The sequence below is a fragment of the Micropterus dolomieu genome, linkage group LG06 (genome assembly GCF_021292245.1).
Source record: "Micropterus dolomieu isolate WLL.071019.BEF.003 ecotype Adirondacks linkage group LG06, ASM2129224v1, whole genome shotgun sequence".
Taxonomy (NCBI): Eukaryota; Metazoa; Chordata; class Actinopteri; order Centrarchiformes; family Centrarchidae; genus Micropterus; species Micropterus dolomieu.
Genome location: NC_060155.1, coordinates 25251218 through 25270558, shown reverse-complemented (window position 1 = coordinate 25270558; position 19341 = coordinate 25251218). Strand labels below are relative to the sequence as shown.

The 19341-nt window shown below is 39.4% G+C and overlaps 1 protein-coding gene across 1 annotated transcript in view; it reads right to left on the bottom strand.

Annotated features, from left to right (window-relative positions):
• Nucleotides 1-2548: 2548 nt before the first annotated feature.
• The window catches only part of LOC123972271 (junctophilin-1-like), a 28105-nt gene continuing 11312 nt past the window's right edge, over nt 2549-19341 (bottom strand). Inside the window, exons 3-7 of the mRNA XM_046051645.1 lie at nt 12637-12755; nt 7673-7951; nt 6035-6450; nt 4902-4998; nt 2549-3085 (exon numbers count right to left, since the gene is read on the bottom strand). Coding sequence (XP_045907601.1) covers nt 4918-4998; nt 6035-6450; nt 7673-7951; nt 12637-12755 — 895 coding nt within the window. The 3' untranslated portion in view covers nt 2549-3085; nt 4902-4917. The remainder of the gene's footprint in view (nt 3086-4901; nt 4999-6034; nt 6451-7672; nt 7952-12636; nt 12756-19341) is intronic.

Sequence of the window (19341 nt, the reverse complement as noted above, 5' to 3'; positions counted from 1 at the left end):
CTGCTGAGAGTTGAGTTTTCAGACTCAGACCAAAGCAGACCCCAGATTTAAAGATGATATATCTGAATTTCGGTTGCGTGCATTTGGTTGATAAAAGCCACCGACGTTGAGTTGAGGTGAACCAGGTCAGACCTGGTAGCTTCCAATCCAGGCCATTTAACAATCATTATGTAACATTCAGTTGTGATGGTCATCCAGTCATTATTGTTTAAATTATTTTGTTAATTTCCCACTGTCATCAGACATGCTGAAGCATATCAACAGCCATTGCACTTCTCTTGGGTCTACTGTGTATATCTACAGCACAATGCGCTCACAAAATGTTTTGGTAATACACTCCCTGATTTTACTATACATCCAAACATTTTCTCACAGCTCACTGCTGATGTTTTGCCACAGCAGGGCTAGAATGATAACTTGATGAATCTGAGTAATTCAAGTAATGTGAATGCTTTTTAATTCATTATTAAAATGTAAACCTTGGTGCTTAATTTGAATAACTAATAACTGTCTCACTGTCAGCCTTGCACCCAGTTACTGAGTGCTGACTTTGCATGATGAGAATGGAGGGAAGAAAAATGGGGACAGAGCAAATACAAGCAACAGGGAGTAAAAACACAAAAAAATCTGTGATTTGGGAGGATTTTTCTGTGAAAGCAGCGACACTGCTGGGCTAGCTGCTCGTCAAAGCTTTAACAGTAGCTTTAAATTACAGTTGGTATTAATCTAAAAAGCTAGCTGCTTACAGTGGAATAAACTGCACCTGCCAACAGGAAGTAGCAGTGACATTAACATTATGCTAATAGAATAGCAATGGTGTGCTAATAACAATCCTCAAATAGGTTGCAGCAATTTAGACTTGAACCACAGTTTTTTAGGTTATAGTACTTGCTTTTTAAAAAAAATCAGTATTGCAGCCCTAGCTTGAAACACATTTGAGCATCTAAACATGTTAAAACAGTGAGCTAGGAGTTTTGATGGCACAACTGGGCATTTTACTAATCAGGGAGTGTTTTTAAATGTATTAAATCAAACTTAGTTTCATCTGTCAATTAAAAAAAAAAAAAAATCTATATAGAATCTATATGGAGTATCATAAAACAGACACATGAGCCAATGTTAAATTATGTTCAATAGTAGTGAGGAGAATAAATACAAATACAGAAACATCAATTCTTCTAAGCATCATTGAAGGCAGATACGTGATAAGTGAGTGATCATGTCAAAAAGAATAATCCATTCATTCATTAAAAGAGGAACTCGGTTCCATATGACAACTTTGACACCTACTGTTACAAAAACGTAAAACTGCAAAAAGGAAAATGCACTACGGAATAATACCGTTTGAAAAATTACAGTGAATCTTTTTAAAAACTATGAGATTGTGGTTAAGATTTCCAAATCTAACTTTATCCTCCCATTTTGGAATTAAAACCCCTCTGATTGTCTAACGTGCACCTGATGTGGTATATAAAATGGCAGGCACTGAGACCCGCAGAAACAGATAAAAACAGATATGAACAGATCGATAGACAGACTGATATAAATAGAGCCACTCTCCCAGGACATGGCAGTGGGAGAATCAGCCGAGCGCTTCACATTCCAGCATGGGCCCTTCTCACCCACTACTACGTCACTCTGTAAAATGGTAAGGCAGCTGTTGGCTTCCATCAAGCTATAAGTGCATCTTTGAACATATCCAGTACACCGCACGCACGCCCGCCTGCCCGCCCACACACACACACACACACACACACAGCAGAAACAGAGACATGCGTAAAACACACTGAGATTTGCACAAGCTTGGTTTCCATCCAAATAGGTTTGTGTGGATTTTTATGTGGGAGAAAAGTTGGGCAGAAGCAGTAAAATTCCACAAAAGGTCCTCCACCATCGCCAACACTTCTTCATGCTCACTTGAAGAAGAAAACAGTTTCTTAAGCAACACATTATGCCGCAGATGGCAGCAGGAAAAAAGCATTGATTGACTAAATAATACAGGCTTGGTGTGAGTCACCTGGTGAGCAGTTCAATTAAAGTGCACTACAGTTAAAACTTGGCTTTCATAAATGTTTTATGTAACAGATCTGATTGTCTGAATTTTTCTAAATATTGTCCCTCTGTAAGAAGCTGGTGTTAAGTTGAATGAAAACATGGGTGACACCTAATAATACAGCCCACGATTTACAGTGTTATTTTTCTTGCATGAATCAGGGACTAATAAAATATTTACCGGCTCCTACTGGAACTTAAATGTAGGTACAGTAGAAGTTTATAAGACTATAGGGAATTAGGAAACTGTATTTTATTTTTTGTAATTATTGGGAACCTACACGGTACAGTACTGTTCCTCTAAAATTCCCAATTGTTACTCCCCTTGTTCCACATAGTCTTGTTACTCCCACTGTACCTACATTTAAGAACCAGTATGAGTTAAGTGTTACCAAAGCATGGCATATGACCAACATTAGTTGGTTTTCTCAGTACTAATCAACACTGAATGGGCGCTCTTCGTTCTTCTGGTGGATCATTTAGGAAACAGATTCTCTTCAGCTGGACAACGCACAAGCTTTTTTATTGCAGCATTTCAAAACTTCCAAGTTTTCTGAACAGTCGCATGGAAATGGAGCTACAGACCGACCAGCACACACACATTACAGGCATTTATAGGCAGTATAGATGCCAGGCCTCACACTCACGTACATTCACTCTACTCCCCAGGCCTCCTGTTATTTCTAACCCTGATACGGCCCCATTTCCAACCAGCGACTGCTTGCTTCAGCTTTCACTGCACTCTTGACTGGAGTCACAAATCATCGCCAGTCCAATCAGGGGTTGGGTGGGGGGTGGGTGGAGGTGTCATCTTTCTCTCTCTCTGCTGTTTCCCCTCTCTCTCCTCCATGTGTTTTTTCCCCTCCACTTCTTCTCCTTCTCCTCCTCCTCCTCCTCCTTCGCTCGTCTATTTTCAGTCCTCGGTTTTGCCTGTGGCTGCTGTTCGTTCTGACTGGCGCCATTTTTAAAAAACAAAAAGCCCCTTTGGCCGGTGGAGAGTTAGCGACTCAGGCGGCTAGTTTGGACGAGTCCACTGCAGGGTCAGAAAAATTGGAGATTAGGGATAAAATGCTGTTGAATGACATTCAGGGACTGTCTTTGCAGACATATTGCATCTATTAAAAGTACATTAAAGTAATCTACTTTGAAAACAAACCTGGATTTTAAAATAAATAACTTTTCTTATCTATGCATGTAGATATAGGTGAGGTTTTGGATTGTGTAACACCTCAAATAATAACGATGAAAGTACTAAAACATGCTGTAAAATTATATTTTTCTTTAAATATTAACTACAATAAATGCTCACAGCCTGCAGTCTGCTCTGCAGAGGGAACCAGCCCCTTACAGAGTAAGTTAGCTAAATCCCTCCCCAAAATCGCAATCGTCATATCTTAGCTACTCTAATTAGGTACGGTAACATTTGATTAACTATGTTTTTGGGCTTCCAGGTTATGTTAAAAAGTATTATTTCTCCACTGTTTGGAGGCTGCTCCTGATGATTCTTTATTTCATCAACTGCTGAGTTTTTGGCTGGGACTTAGCTTTAGCATCGCACTTTTAGCACTATGTTGTGCATGTAGCCGTCATGTGCATGTTGAAGATCCTTTTTTCAGGGCTTTTATTTTAAAACAAGTCCCTAAAAAGTCAGCCAGACATATTAGTTTCAACCAACTGATGGCGCTAACATTACTGATGCTGTCCTGGCTTGTGTTTTTGCTTTCGAGCATCTGTCACCCAAACATAGACCTTAACCCGGACCTGCCTACCTGCTTACCTGACTGCTCGTTAGCTGTCTACCTGCCTGGCTGTCAGCCTACTTGTACCTGCCTTTAAGCTATTTTCAACAATATATCACTGATCTCATTCTGACTCCTTCACTGTCTGCATTTGGATTCTTGCCCTGTTGCCTCTCTCCTGTACAATTGTGACAAGGGATGAGGCTGGTGAATGATAAAATAATACAACAGAAAACTGAAAGTAAGCAAGTTACAGCCTCAGTGAAAGCAATTGCAGGCCAGACTATAATATTTACTGAGAAAGGCATGTTGATAAGGTATTGCCATAATCCAGAACTGAAAGGAAAACAACCCTCTTTCTACAACTCAGAGGGAAGCTGTTTGTGTTTCGTACAACTAAGCTTGTGGTTGTATATTTCATCATTTTAATATATTCAACATATTTTAGTAAGAAGCTTCCCTGTTTTTTTATTTGTTCCTGTTTTAATTTGCTGTTGACACATTTTTAACAAAAATACAGTTCATAAATAAAGTTAATTAGATATGTTGTCAACTTTAAGTTTAAATTGTTTAATTATCTCTTTCAAAAATTAAAATTATGAGTTAGTTGTCCAATGGTTTGTTTACTTTAGGATCAAATTAGGTTATTTAGAAACATATGCTTACATATGCTAATAAGGTTAATATTCTCCAGAAATCTAAATCTTTCTAATATGAAGAAAGTGTTATGATGAAGGCCATTATGTGTCTTTTACATGTCTCGGAGGAGTCAGATGGTCTTCTCTCTGATCAACAACAAATCACAGCATATTTAGCAGATTTCTTCCTTGAGCAGGAAGAATTAACGAGAGTAGAAAAGTGAAGTATAGAAAAAATATGTTCCTGAGATAATAGTAGTGTATCAGGTAGAAGCAGTGTGTGGCCATGGCTTTAAATAAAATATACACAGAAAAAAGAATATGGCTAAAACGTTTCAAACATGCAATTGATTTTGATGTGTTTTAAGGTAATCGTAACCCTGTCTAATGTGTAAACTGAACATCAACACAGTTTCAGTTGTGACAAGCAAATACTAAGTAGTAGAACAAAGTAGTTCATTTCAATTCTTACCTTAGTTCAGATTTGGTCAGGTGAGGAAATGGACAAAAATGATTGCTAGACCTACATTCAACAGCATCACTAGAGCCACCAAGATAGAGTTAGGGCCCTGTGAAAACACAAAAAAAGTTGATGTTGTATTATGTGTTCTAAATAAAGTCCTACTATATTGGCGCATGTAGCAGGATACAATATGTGTATGTATATATATATATATATATATGTGTCTTTCTTTAGATAAATGGTCTAGCTTTTGTTATTGTCACCTAGCAGCTATCTTGGTAGTTGTTAACAACCAACAGTTTGGTTGGTTATGGTCTTAAAGCTAAGATTAGCAGGGGCAGCTAGTCTACAATTCTCAATAGTATTATTAGGGGTCCTAGCTCAAATTTCGAAACTTTGTTAGCTTACATTGTCAGATGTAACTTACCTGCAGTTTGTCATTATTACCAAAGTTGGGCAACTAGGTAGCAAATAAATAAGTAAGAAATGTCAAGTATATTTGATATATTCTCAAATTTTCACATCAAGGTTCCCTAAGCTGAAACAAATTAGATATAGACTCCCATTTGATAGGGTTAAAATCACTGCTGCTGTTCTGCAGTCTACTTCCAGTGCAGCTCAACTGGAAAAGCTTGGCAATCATCTGCCATTGGCGGCCCAGAGTATTGACGTTCTAATGCGAACTAGAAATTACACCAGTTGATTTCAATAAGCTAGACAGAAGTCCAGCAATGAACTCACAGCCCTCTCACCCTCAAAGGAACAAACTGGACACTGCTGGCATCAGCATTACCAGGGTTGTGGGTTTTACAACTTTAATAACATGCCGTTTCAAAATGTCAATGTTTCAAAACGCTAACGTTTTATTTTGAAAGTCTAACCTGAAGTTGCATATTTATTGTTGCTAACTTTACCGGATGTTGCTCATTTGTTGTTGCTAAGCGTTGCTAACTGCGGAGCCTTAACCATCTGAAAGTGATGCTGAAGGGGTACCCAGGGCGTTAAAAAGTGACTTCAAAGGGCCTTGACCAAGCGTCAATATGTGACGAGTCTGGAGTGAGAAGAGAGTGAGTTGTTCCTGCTGGGGCTCAGGAAATTATTAGAATCAAAATCAACATGTACGGTAACTTGGTGTAACTCACCGACTCCTCCTCTACAATTTCAGGAGCTATTTCCATACTAGCTTTCTTGGTTTCTGCGAGGCTCTTTGGTTTGGTTGATTCCTGTCTTTTTGGCTTGGGGGGCTCTGGTGCCTTGATGCTCTCTTTTGGTGGAACTGGTGAAGGACTAGGGGCTGGCAGGGATTTTGTCCCGGTGACAATCTTTTTGGCAGGTGGCGGCAATAGTGTGAGGCTTGATGGGTGAAGGTCTTCCTCCGCACCGAGGGGTTCTTCGGGTGGAGGAATCTTGACATCTGCCTTGACATAGTAACCATGGTACTGGGTGTGAATCTGCCCGTTGCTTGGGTAACTGCTAACAGCTGGTTTAACTGGTGGAGGAGCCTCCTGTTGTCTGACTTCCTGTTTGAGTGAAACTTTTGATGCTGCCTTTGTTATGCCTGTCAAGTATACCAAAGACAAAGAGAAGAGAAATAGTTAACCAAAGAACCAATGCATACTGGTGTGGGGGGTTATGACTTAGGAGGTAAATCAGGTGAACTGAACAACCAACTGGTCCCACTGGTCAGGCCAGCACTTTGCATGATAATTCCCTGCTGAGGAGTGCTTTGGATAAAAGTGCTAACGAGTTCATGTACCTGGATAGTAATGACCATATTTACAATATAAAGCCCTGCCAATTTTTGACCCTAAGTTAATTGTGACCCATTGCAACCAAGGAACAGCAGCTGTTACCAATGTCCCAACAGGCTCCATTTTATAATGCAAACAAGAGCAACAGAAAAAAATAAAACTGAAGCCAGATGTTTTACTTAATAATATCTACACCAGCAGAGTGACAGTGAGCAAACTGATAATTAACTGAACTGAATTAAAGAAGTGAGTATTCTGCATTTGCAACACTTGTTTTTAAAAATGATTGTGGTGAAGTGGGGAGGTACTAATCCATCAAATTTTGAATATTAAACAAGCAATATGAAATGTAATAACATTTTCCCAGCAATGGAAACCATATCCAGGAAGTATTTTACAGTGATGAAAGCTTTTAGGTTTATTGTCCAGGACATTGAAATGTGTTTATATACAGATTGTACAGGTTTTATTATTGTATCAGTGGTATTTTATCTGGAAATGAATCTTAGCAGCTTTGGGTGACTGGTAACTTGTTTTTTGAGAACTAATGCTTCTGCTCACCATGTTGCTTCTTAAATCACTGCTGCTCAAATGTTGCAATCATTGTTGCTGCTAACCATGTTGCCACTTGAATCGTTGCTTCTAAAATAACTGCTGCTGCTCACCATAGTGTCGCCAAAATCACCGCTGATCACCATGTAGTTGCTGCGGTTCATCATATTTCTGCTAGAATTATTTCTGCCGCCCAACATTTATGCAGCTCCACTTCCATACCAGTATGCCTCTCTATAGGCCTCTATATGATTTTACAGAAGCTAGAAAATGTATGCTTACTGTGCAGGGCAAGCTCAAGGTCTACCAAATATCAATCATGTACGTTCTCTCCACACATACATGTCCATCTGTTTCACATAAATTATCGGTTGATACTGTTAAACTATAAAACCACCAACTGACAACTGTTGCATATAAAGGATGTTTCATGAGAAGGACATGTTGGTCAGATTAACAGTAACCAAAGTTACTTACCTGCTGTCAAAGACTCAGCTGTTGGGGTTTTGTTCTCTTTCCCAGCAGGCTTTGCAGGAGTGATGTTGGCAGAGGTTTTAGCGCTGAAAAAGGACTTTTTAACAGCAGTGGGTGAAGGAGTGGGGGTGTGACATGGGCTCTGAGATGGAGACTGGGAGGGTGTTGTGCCTTTCCGGTAGAAATGTGGGCTCCCTGATGGAGATTTCTCCTTCTTCTCCTCCGCAGGAACCTCCTTCACCTCTACTGGCTCATTATACTTCTGCCGTATGTAGTCAGGACCTGAAATAACATAAAAGCAATGTAAGGTATTTGCCTACAGGCACATTTTCTGAAGCAAGTTAGACTTGACAGGTATAAAGCCCAGCATTAAGGGATGATTCTGGGTTATTACAACTTGTCTTGAGCAGTATTTCCATTTGAAATGGGAAGTTATGTCGGTAAACTGTGATGGATGTTCACAACTAAAAGTCTGGGTAATTATTTTACAGTTCACCTACATTTTCTCTCGAAACTTATTGGCATATGCAACGGAAAGTACACTGATATACAGTGTGTAACAGCATTTTAAGAAACCCTGTTGAGTGGTTTTATAATGTTATAATACAAGAAAACCAGTAATTGCTTTTTTAAAGTTTCATCTTGTTTGTGCTTGTCTGGTTTTGTCTGTGCTTATGCGATAGGTGCTTTTATGTTTTATCCATGCTTCTCTGGTTGTGATTGTGATCTGCCAACAACCTGCCAGGGACTCCACATGAAAATTAGGGCGCTTTCACACCTGTAGTTTGGTTCATTTGGTCCCAACCAAGTGAAAAACATTATCCTCTGTTGCCTGTTAGTTCTGGTCCGGTTCCTGTTCACACTGCAGTTTTACAAACAATCAAGCGGAGTAAAGATGATGTTTGACAGACTGACAGGTAACTTGTTGATTGAACAGATTGTTATCCTGCTTCATCAGCACATCATCAGGACCCACGTTGGGAAATCAAATTCCGGTGACTTAAGTTTATGCTGCATTGCAAAGAGCTCAACAAAAAATAAGTTATTATAAGCACGATTAGTAATTTTAGACCGCAAACTGACCACATATGATGAATAATGTTTTATGGACTCAAAGTAGGCTACAAAGAGTACTGGCCCCTTTTCTAACAGCTTTTCACCTATTAATCAAGGAAAACATGTGGTTAATTATCCTATACATGGTTACTAAATGATTTGCATAAACATAGCCTACACATGGCTTACACAGATCAACTATAAGATCGCTGAACACAGCAGATGGATTTTATAATTAGTTTAGCTTTTGAAATAATGCTGAGATCACACATCTGTTATCATAAAATCCTGTGACTGGTTCGTTTCACAAGTGAAACGAAACACACCAGAGTTCGTTTGAAAGTATACACAGACCACGTGTTCAAGGAGGTCTCGGTCCGCTTTTGGTGCGCACCCGAGTTCGATGGCTGCATTCACACCTGCCCAAATGAACCGCACCAAGGGGGAAAATGAACTTGAGTGCAATTCAACCAAACTAAACGTTGCAGGTGTGAAAGCCTTAGTCTGTTCAGTTAAATCTGGCTCATTTACATTTTGGACTTAGTCCTTATGTTCATTAATGTGCACTGTCCCTTTTAAATAAATAAACAAACAAAACAAAAGAAAAATTTGTCTAAAAAACCCCATTATATTTATTGCTACTTACAATACTAATTTGCAAAAATATTATTCCAACATTTTAAAATTAGTAGATCCACTGATATTCTGCTCTGTTTTCTCCAGTCACTGTATGAGTCAATCACCTGCTCATCACGTCAGTATGATATAGTGCACACTCTGTACAGACTTAAAGATCGTTATTTCATCATCCCTGGCCTTCTAACTTAGTCAGCATTAGGAATACTGCAGGCAGAACACTGGGTCATTGGACTTGCTTTCAGATTGTCTTCAATCTCTTCAGACCTCACTTGTCACTGGATGGCCAAGTTGGTGGCTTTGTCTCTACTTGCTCAGCCACGTCTTCTGGACTGCAGTGACGTCATAGATGAGAACCATCAACCATGAACCTCACCACTCTTTAAGTCCACCTTGCTCCTTTCAAGTGACAGCGTCCGTGAGGTGAGCCATGTGGGATGTATCACAGATGGGTCTGTCACACACTGTGGCCCGATTGGTGGATTTGAATAAGCATACACTGCTCCTTCCAGTGACAGGAACCATGCAATCACTGATGGCTCTTATCACACTACTGCCTGCTGTGGCCTCTGGGCTGGACCTGCTGTGTAACATTGAAAGTCTGGAAAAGTAAACCAGAGGCAACTGTGGGAAATAAAATTTCCATTAGTGGCTTTTCTTTTGTATTATTCTTTACACTTGTTAAAGCACTTTGTAACTTGTTTTTGAAAAGTGCTCTACAAATAAGGATTATTATTATTATTTTCTTATGTTGTAGTGATTAGTAAAGAGCTCCACTAAAGTAACTGTAATGATCTCTCACCCTTTCTGTGTGTGTCAGGTGAAACAGTGCTGCAGAATTTACATCTGATTTTCCCTGATTCCTGACATAGTGGTCAGTCTGTGTGATACATCAAGTGCAGTAAATATCTGTTTCAAGTTAGATTTATTAGGGAAATGGACCATACTTGAAAAAAGGGTGCTAGAGTATACTGACACTTTAATGTTTGTGAAACTACTTGGTCACCAAAGAAGTGGGAACTGGTTTCTCTCTGCATGTTAGGGAGAAAAGTTAAGTGATTCAGTAAAAAGAACAAGGCTTTTCAAATGAGAGTTGTCGAAAAAGCTACAGACGTTATTGTCCGGTTTTATTTTTAGGTTGATTTCAGGTGGAAGAAAGAGAATTTGTGAGCAAATGATGATGAGGATGAGAAGACTGAGAGCTACATTTTTAGTTACGGTCGCTTTAAAGGGACGTCAGAGTCGCATGACTCCAGATCTTAATGTCCAGACTGAGGTCACATTTAAAAAAATCTGACCTGTATCTGATTTGGACCAGGTATGAAAGTGGCCAAGGTACAAACTGGAAAAGATCAGATTCCACGTGACTTGGGCTGTTCACACTGTTATTAAAAAAATCTGATCTGAGTTATGAGAAAAAAAAATCTGATTTATGTCACTTCTAAACGCAGAAAGAAGCTCAGCAAAAGTTCAACCAGGAAGACAATCTTTATGCGTCACTATTTCACAGCTCTCTCTCTCTCTCTCTCTCTCTCTCAAATTCTCTCTCTCATCCTGCCCTCTAACAGCAGGCTATGGGCATTTCCCCTTAGTTTACCAATCAGGTTTTACCATGATCAGCACAGCCAATCATCCAGTCACTTTTACACTTTAAATCTGCTCTCTCCTCTGCTGCCAGCTGTCATTTAAGAACGAATCGCTGCGGCCCTCCTCCAGCCTGGCACAGCGCTAAATCTAAGTGTGGACATGGACTATGGATGTATAAAGAGATCCAGGCCACACACGCAGAGCAGAGGCCAGGCTGCATTCACACAAAATCTGGCAATGTGACTCTTTCAAACTTGGTTGTGTGGAGTTGTGGCCGTGTTTATTTGTGCTTTAGAACGTAACACAGTGTCAGAGTGAAACAGTCAGAAAATAACATTTTATTTCTCTGATTCACTGCTGTGTTTTCTTAAGATAACAAGACTCCAAAAGAGAGGGTTGGCGATGGGACAGTGGATAAGACACATATCTTTGGTGTAGGAGACCTGGGTTCAATATATATATATATATATATATATATATATATATATATATATATATATATATAGAGCAATTGTAAGTCGCTCTGGATAAAAGCTTCAGCTAAATGACTAATTATTACTGAGAATGACACATTTACCCTGTTATCTAGAGAAATCAACCTGTTGTTTAACTGAGATAACGAGATAATTAACCCGTAATCACAAGAAGCAACTTTTATCCTGAGATAATCAACTCGTGATCATGACTGTGAGCTCTGCTTCCATACAAATAACTTGAGATCAGCAAGTTGTATGGAAGTTTAAATGTGCCCCTCCTTTCAGATGCTACGATTCACAGGCTGCAGTTTACTGTATGTTTGGCAGTATTATTATTATTTACATCACTACTTCCTCCTGTGATGTACTGGTTGATGTTAAAGCAATATTCTTGATAGGGCTGGACAATAAAACAATAACAATAATTATCGCAATAAATGTTTGATTTTATTCACTTGAGTCATACATGAATTAGGACTTAAAGATGGTTATTTTGTTGAGGAAAAAGGACTGAAAAAAAGCTTTTACTTAATTTTACTCAAGCATAGTGGTGAAAAAGATTTTATCATAATTGTTTTGAATGTTCTACCTCAGATTTGTGAAGTGATCCACTGTTTGGCATCAAGTGTTGACCATAAAGACAAGTTTAAACCACAACTAACCATCAGGTTTCTTCAACTTTCCCTCAGTAGCAAAAATCAGCCTTTAAACTCAAAAGAAATAGATTTGACACTTATCGTGATAATTATCGATATCGAAAGATATGAAACTTTTTATCGTGATAACATTTTTGGCCATATCGTCCAGCCCTAATTCTTGATATTAAATTTAAACAGGTTGACCCCTGAGATGCAGAATGGATGCTAGTACTGTGGGGGTGGTCGTAGAATAGTGGATAAGACACATGCCTTTGGTGTGACAGACACGGGTTCGAATCCACTGTGAGACACCAATGTGTCCCTGAGCAAGACACTTAACCCTTAGTTGATCCAGAGGTGTGCGGCCTCTGACAGATATAGCAATTCTAAGTTGCTTTGGATAAAAGCGTCAGCTAAAATGAGTAAATGTAAAGTACTGTACAGCTTTCAAAAACAGAAAACACACAGGACAGTTTCTATATTCTACAAATAAAACCAGGGTTACAACGTTTGATTCACATTATTCTTTTCTAGTTTACAGTGTTCTGCTCTACTGTTGCTGCTGCTACAGTACCTGGCTGATGGAAGCTCGGGGACAGCTCTCTGGCCATAGCTCTGGCAATATCTGAATCCTGACTGGCTGACTGCGCAGCCTGGTCTGCAGCCTCTGCTTTGGCCCGGGCATGGGATGTCCTGGGAAAATACACAAATATAATACAGAGACTCTGTGAGTTTAGCTAGGAGGTAACTAACATGCTCACACAGCGTAGGTGCCCCCATTTAGCTACATAAGGCTAATTTGATAATGTCTTTTACAAAAATGAGCAGAGATTTATGAAATATAATGAGACTATTAATATCATAATAGTTCATCCACATGTTACACAGTAGATTTTAATCTTTAAAAAGGAAGATATAATATGCTAGAACTTAATTCTACAAAAAAGAAACACCATATTGTAACATCTAAAATAATTTATAACAACTGCGCATAAACTGGACAAAAGTAAATAAAAAAAACAGAATGTGGGCAATTTTGGTGGAAAACTGAGACACTTATTTTCACACTTATTAAAGTTTGACTGTTTTCCGACGACGATTAATTTATTACTCGAGAAAATAATCGGTAGAAAAATAACCATTAGTTGCAGCACTAGGGGAATTATTGAAACTGGCTGGCGACTCTGCCGGCCCTGGACCCTCCCTCATTTGTTCCAGTTGTGAAATCACACTGAGAAGCACAGAATGGTTCAGAATGAATTTTCTCACAGTCAACCATCCCAATTTTATCCACATACAGAAATCGTGACAGTGAAGAATAGAGTCCTGCACGGGCCTAAATCTGAGACACAGGAAGTGCCATTACCGCCATCTTGAAGACCTGACTGACCAGCAGGTGCTGCCAAATCTGAGACCTGAACCTGACCAAAGGCTATATCCATTACTGACAGGATTATGCAACACAGTGGCAACACTCTGTCTCTTCCCCTCTTTCCTCTGGGAACAGCATGGACACTTACAACACATGACACCAAGGGCATAAATTTTGTGTTTTTAGTTTCAGATCATTAAAATCTCCCTAAACAGTATCCAGTGACTGCCCAGCAGGGACAGAGATACACTCATCTTCAATCATTATTGTGCACTCACAGCAATGAGGCTTTTCAAGCAGCTGCGAATACAAAGCTGACTTTTTCTCTTTTTTAAATTTAATTTGACTGATGCACTAGAGAGTAGGGGTGGGAATCACCAGAGGCCCCACGATACATGATTTATCACGATATTTATGTTGCGATTCGATTTTATTGCGATTTTAAATATATTGAGATATCTTGCAATTTATTACCTTTTTCCAACTTCCAATTAGGTTCCTAAAGTCAAACTTTGTCAACATCTGTTTATCTAAAAAGATACATTTCTCAATTTGTTCATATCACTTTTTCAGTCCTCTATATGGTCCTGTTAAGTTTTCTAGTGGACTAAAAAAGCAATAGATTTTATGCTTCTAGTACCAAAAAAACTCCCATCTGCAATTTATATAATAAAATATCGATAGTTGGCATCCGTGTATCGATACAGTATTGCCATGGCAAATATCACGATACTATGCTGTATCAATTTTTTCTCCCACCCCTACTAGAGAGAGGACGTATCACTTTGCTGGATTTCTTAGAACTACAAAAACACCTGCGGTTGTAAAGTTAAAGAGTAATGCTTCTTTGACCTCATAAACAAATTCTGAAATAAAACTACGGTCATATTTATGTTATTCAATATTAAATAGCTATATCAGCTGCAGCAGGCATCGTTTGTCATTTTAACCGTCGGTGCGGGCTAAAAATGAGAAGCTGCTAGTATGTGAATGTTTTGTAAGTTGCTGCTCTTTGCTAATAAGAGAGGATAGATAACAGATCTGTTACCACTGGAGCTTACACTGAGTCTGTCTACTTTATCAAGTAGTAGTTGTCTGATTTAGTGCAACAACCGTCAGTGTTTCTGTAGATCCAACAACTCCAGCAGATTAATAAGTCTTCTCTCCGTAGCTAGTGTGTCAGGCTACAGCTGTTATTTCAGTGTGTCAGATATATGATTCGGATTGGGATAAAATAAACCTGTTGTAACACTTGTTACACAAATGTGTAGGTAACATATCGGTCTGTCTGTCTATCTAACCCAGCTGCAGCTGTGATACTGCCTCCTGAATTTAACAGTTCTCCTTGACACACAAATATTGTTTTTCTCGGCCACTTGGAATAAGCTCTGTGGAAGTTTCATGGTAAGAAATTTTTCACCTGTAATAGTCCTGCAATGTTCAACACAGTCAGGAAGCCACCTCATGTCAACACTAATTAGACTACTGACTGGGGCAGGCACCAAACTCAACAGAGAGGCCTGCAACAATTACATCGACCACAAGTGATATTGCAGGTCATTGTGCTAAATAGAGATCCTACTGGGATGTAGTAAATATATTTTAATACTGTAGATGTAAAAGAAAATGTACAGTTGTTTGCTTTAATGGCCCTCTTCCTGCTGCTGTCTCCCCTAACGCTAGCCAGTGCAAAAGCTGTTGAAAATGTTGCTGAAATTATTACAAATTATAGTTATTATACTTTATAAAACCCTTGAATATTTAATTGCTAAATTCTGGTGATGGTTAATGCATTGAGATTATTTTATGACATACTATTATTTAGTAAATAGATGGTGGTGGATGTGATCATGTAGTGTATGAGAGACATGTAGGCATACAGTTTGCTGTAATTGGCTTTAGTTTCCTCATGAAGAGCTCTGGCCATGTTTTTGACCTTTAATGTACATTTAACATATTAGAAATATACTTTAGGCATGCAGTTTGTATTTTATACATATATTTGTAATCATTTGCAAAAACTGCACTGGACGAAGCAGCTTACTCAAACAAGGGCACACAAAATCAGGAGTATTTTGAAAGACATTAATGTCATGGTTATACAGTATATGAAAAGGGTTTCTTGCTTTCCATAAGGAATGTCATTCAGACTTGGCCTCAGGTGACTCCAACAACCATAAAGTGTAAATATTTCTCCCACTAATTTCAAAGATTAATGTTTGGATTGAATATAGATATCAAACTCATGTAATTTTTGTTCCCAAAAGTTTAACTGGGACTGTTAACGTTAACGTCAAAGAACTTTTCGTTTATAAGACCTAATCGTGTCTATGACTCAGGAGGAACGGGTTGTCTCAGTGAGTGATTCGTTCATTTTCACGTGTGCGTGAAGGATCTTGGACTCTTACGTTCACTCATCACATGGCATCTGCCTGGGCTCCGTCAGCACGGGAAACAGAATTGATTAGTTCACGACTCTCAACTGTGGGTCTGTTTGAGTCGTTCATTTGTCACGTGACACCTACTGTGGAGCAGGAATGAACGACTCGTTCAGAGCTCACATGGGTCCTCCTCAGTCTTCGTCGTTCACTCGGCAGGCTGAATGACTGCCAGCGCCGGAGAATGAGAGGCAGGTCAAAAGTCAGGTAGCAGTCACTGGACTGATATTATATAGCTATTTTGTTAATCATGTGACATTTTATAAAGCATAACATTATTACAGCGCAGTGATGTTGTTCTGGGTCCACTTCAGAGCCCTGACCGGGTTCTACCGGGAGCCAAATTACCTCCGAGGTCGTCTCCTCTCCAAAACAAACAGACCCGGTCATTAAAACACAACCACATAGCAATGTTAGCTTTAGCCCTGTAAACAGCTGATCCAGGTCTGCCAGAGAACACAATGTAACTTTTCCCTTTTATTTACCAACAGAGCCGTGCTGTTGTTTCACAGCTCGTGACTGGTAAACAACCTGCAGTGTTTGAGAGCGATGTGCTCATGTTTGTTTCTCTGTCTGCAGAATCCGTACCTGATGTGGCCCATTCTGCGTCCAGACCTGCCAAACTGCTGCGTTTATATAATATGTTAATATTTCTTTGTTCCTCTCTCTGTGCTGGAGTTCTTTAAGAACTTGGTGGCTTGATCCAGATTATTATTAAATTGGTTGAATTTTAGAGTGTGTTTATTCATATAGTGTATCAAGCTTATTACTTCAATATATTTACTGCAAATCTGATATTAATTATTATTAATATCAGATTTCCCTATCCATGATATTTTACTCATGGATAGGGACGTTGGGCTACAGTATGAATGAGCACGTCAGAGATAATGATAATAATTATATACATAAGCCTTTATATGGCTGGTCTGGTTGTAGACTACTCGGGAAAGATTGTGAAAATGGAAGGATTTAGGCGGAGTAGTGGTGATTACATATTGACAACATATTTCTGTGGTTTTTACATGGTTTGAATTTGGTTGTGGGCCCAGGGGGTTTATATAATGATGATGTACAGTAATTAAGACGTGAATTTGTGCATTATACTTTGTCAATTAAAGTAAGCCAGGCAGCCTGCCGTGTTTGAGAACGGGGCTGTTCTTTAATTGCCCACTAGAGGGCTGCAGCGCCGCAATAACCAGCCTAGTTCAAATGAACGAAATGCACGAAATGACTCAAAAAAAGATTACATTTGGATGAACGAGTCCGTCAAAAGACTCGAACTTGCCATCACTACAGTTCAGTGTTAAGAACATGGACGAACAACAGCAGTACATAACGCCGCGCTGTACCAAGAGACTTCAGCAGCTCTTATCAAATGAAACAGTCTCTTCACTCATGGTTTCAATGGTAAACAACCACAAGAATGACACTTACAAACATAAACACTAATTCTAAGGAGACACATTTTATTAAACATAAATCATAAAGTAACATTTGTATTTCAAACAAATGGCAAACTTATTGGCACACTTTAACAAAACTCCCTTCACCCTCATGCATCATGGGAATTCTGAGGGACGGATGTAAGCTGTGTGTGCGCAGCGGGTTATTTACGGCGTCAACTTCCACAGGAAGCCTCTCAGAAGCATTTCAGCAGCGCAGCGTGTAGCCTGCCCCACGTTAATGACTTGTTTTTAATATGTCCTTTTTGTGCTTCTACTACATTCTTCAAAGCTCTGGATCACTTTCGTTCCTCGTCTTGACGGGTGCATTTACCAACTACTAAAGGGAGCATTTCAGAATAAGAGCGTTTTGCCTGCCGGATTTTGCCATCATGTTTAGATTTTGTTGATTTGTGCTTGCTTTTTTTGCTTCTACTATGATTAAGTAGACTACGTAGTTAAATTGTTTCTTTTTTGTCTGATTTAACTGTGTTTATTGTTGATATACGATTGGAAGTCTGTACCGGGTATTTTATTTTGAAAATTCTCTGCCGTTTCTGTGTCTATATTCCTGCCCGGGTCATCTGTGCTGCTTGACGCTGGGATGCTTCTTGGACACACTTTCACGGTGTTTCTCCATGGTCGCCATGACTACCTTACAGTAGTCCAGACCTGCCAAACTGCTGCGTTTATATAATATGTTAATATTTCTTTGTTCCTCTCTCTGTGCTGGAGTTCTTTAAGAACTTGGTGGCTTGATCCAGATTATTATTAAATTGGTTGAATTTTAGAGTGTGTTTATTCATATAGTGTATCAAGCTTATTACTTCAATATATTTACTGCAAATCTGATATTAATTATTATTAATATCAGATTTCCCTATCCATGATATTTTACTCATGGATAGGGACGTTGGGCTACAGTATGAATGAGCACGTCAGAGAAAATGATAATAATTATATACATAAGCCTTTATATGGCTGGTCTGGTTGTAGACTACTCGGGAAAGATTGTGAAAATGGAAGAGATTGCATCTGAAACACGTGCCACCTGATGGTTGTTGTTGTACACTGCAGATACTGCAGCAACTCCTAGATACATTGTTCCACCCCCTCCACTGGGTATGGTAATCACTTGAATTGAAAGAAGTGACATCTTTAACTGCTGACCAAACTGTAGCCGTTTTTCTCCCGCAACCCATTTTGAGGCTCTGATGATTAATGCTCCACAATCCACTGCTGTACAAATAATAACTAATAACATAAAACAAGGAGATTTATCATTTGGCATACTTGTGGTCCTAGCATAATTGTTTCAGTCATGGCTTAAAGCTGTGGCTTCTGTATTTTCTAAACACAGACCAATTTCATTCAGCAAGATTTGAAACTGAGCACAGTTTACAACAAAAAACACGTGCTTCACAAAACTGTCTGAATGGTTACAAACAAGCAGGCAAGCAGCAATCTGCAACTGATTAACACTAACTTAGTCTTTTAATGTTATGTTTTATTATTGGCCATGGTAGTGAAATCAATAAACAATCGACACAGAGCCACAACAGAAACAAAACCAGTGAAGCACCAGTGCAAAGGTCAGCCATTTCAACAACACAGTCTGACGGTTCTTGCACACTGACCAAGGAGAATACTGGCTGACTGTGTGTGTGTGTGTGTGTGTGTGTGTGGGGGGGGGGGGGGGGGGGGGGGGGGGGCAGTGTGAGACAGTATTCCTGTCAGCTGTTGATAAGCGGCCTCCTCCCTGGCCTTATTTAGACAAGCACTACTTCTGGCGGACACACACACACAAACTAGCAATCTGGCCAAGAATGTTCCTACTTGCTTCTCTCTCTCCCTCCAGCCGAATCACCTACTCCCTTGACCTCTGTCTCTCTCGTTCAATCCCTCACCGTCTTTCGCCCAGATGACGGGAAAAGTGACGCAAGCTGAAACCCTTCCACACGTTCCTGAGCTCTGACCATCATTCATCAGCTACGGCTGTACTGCAACCTTCGATGACTGCATCT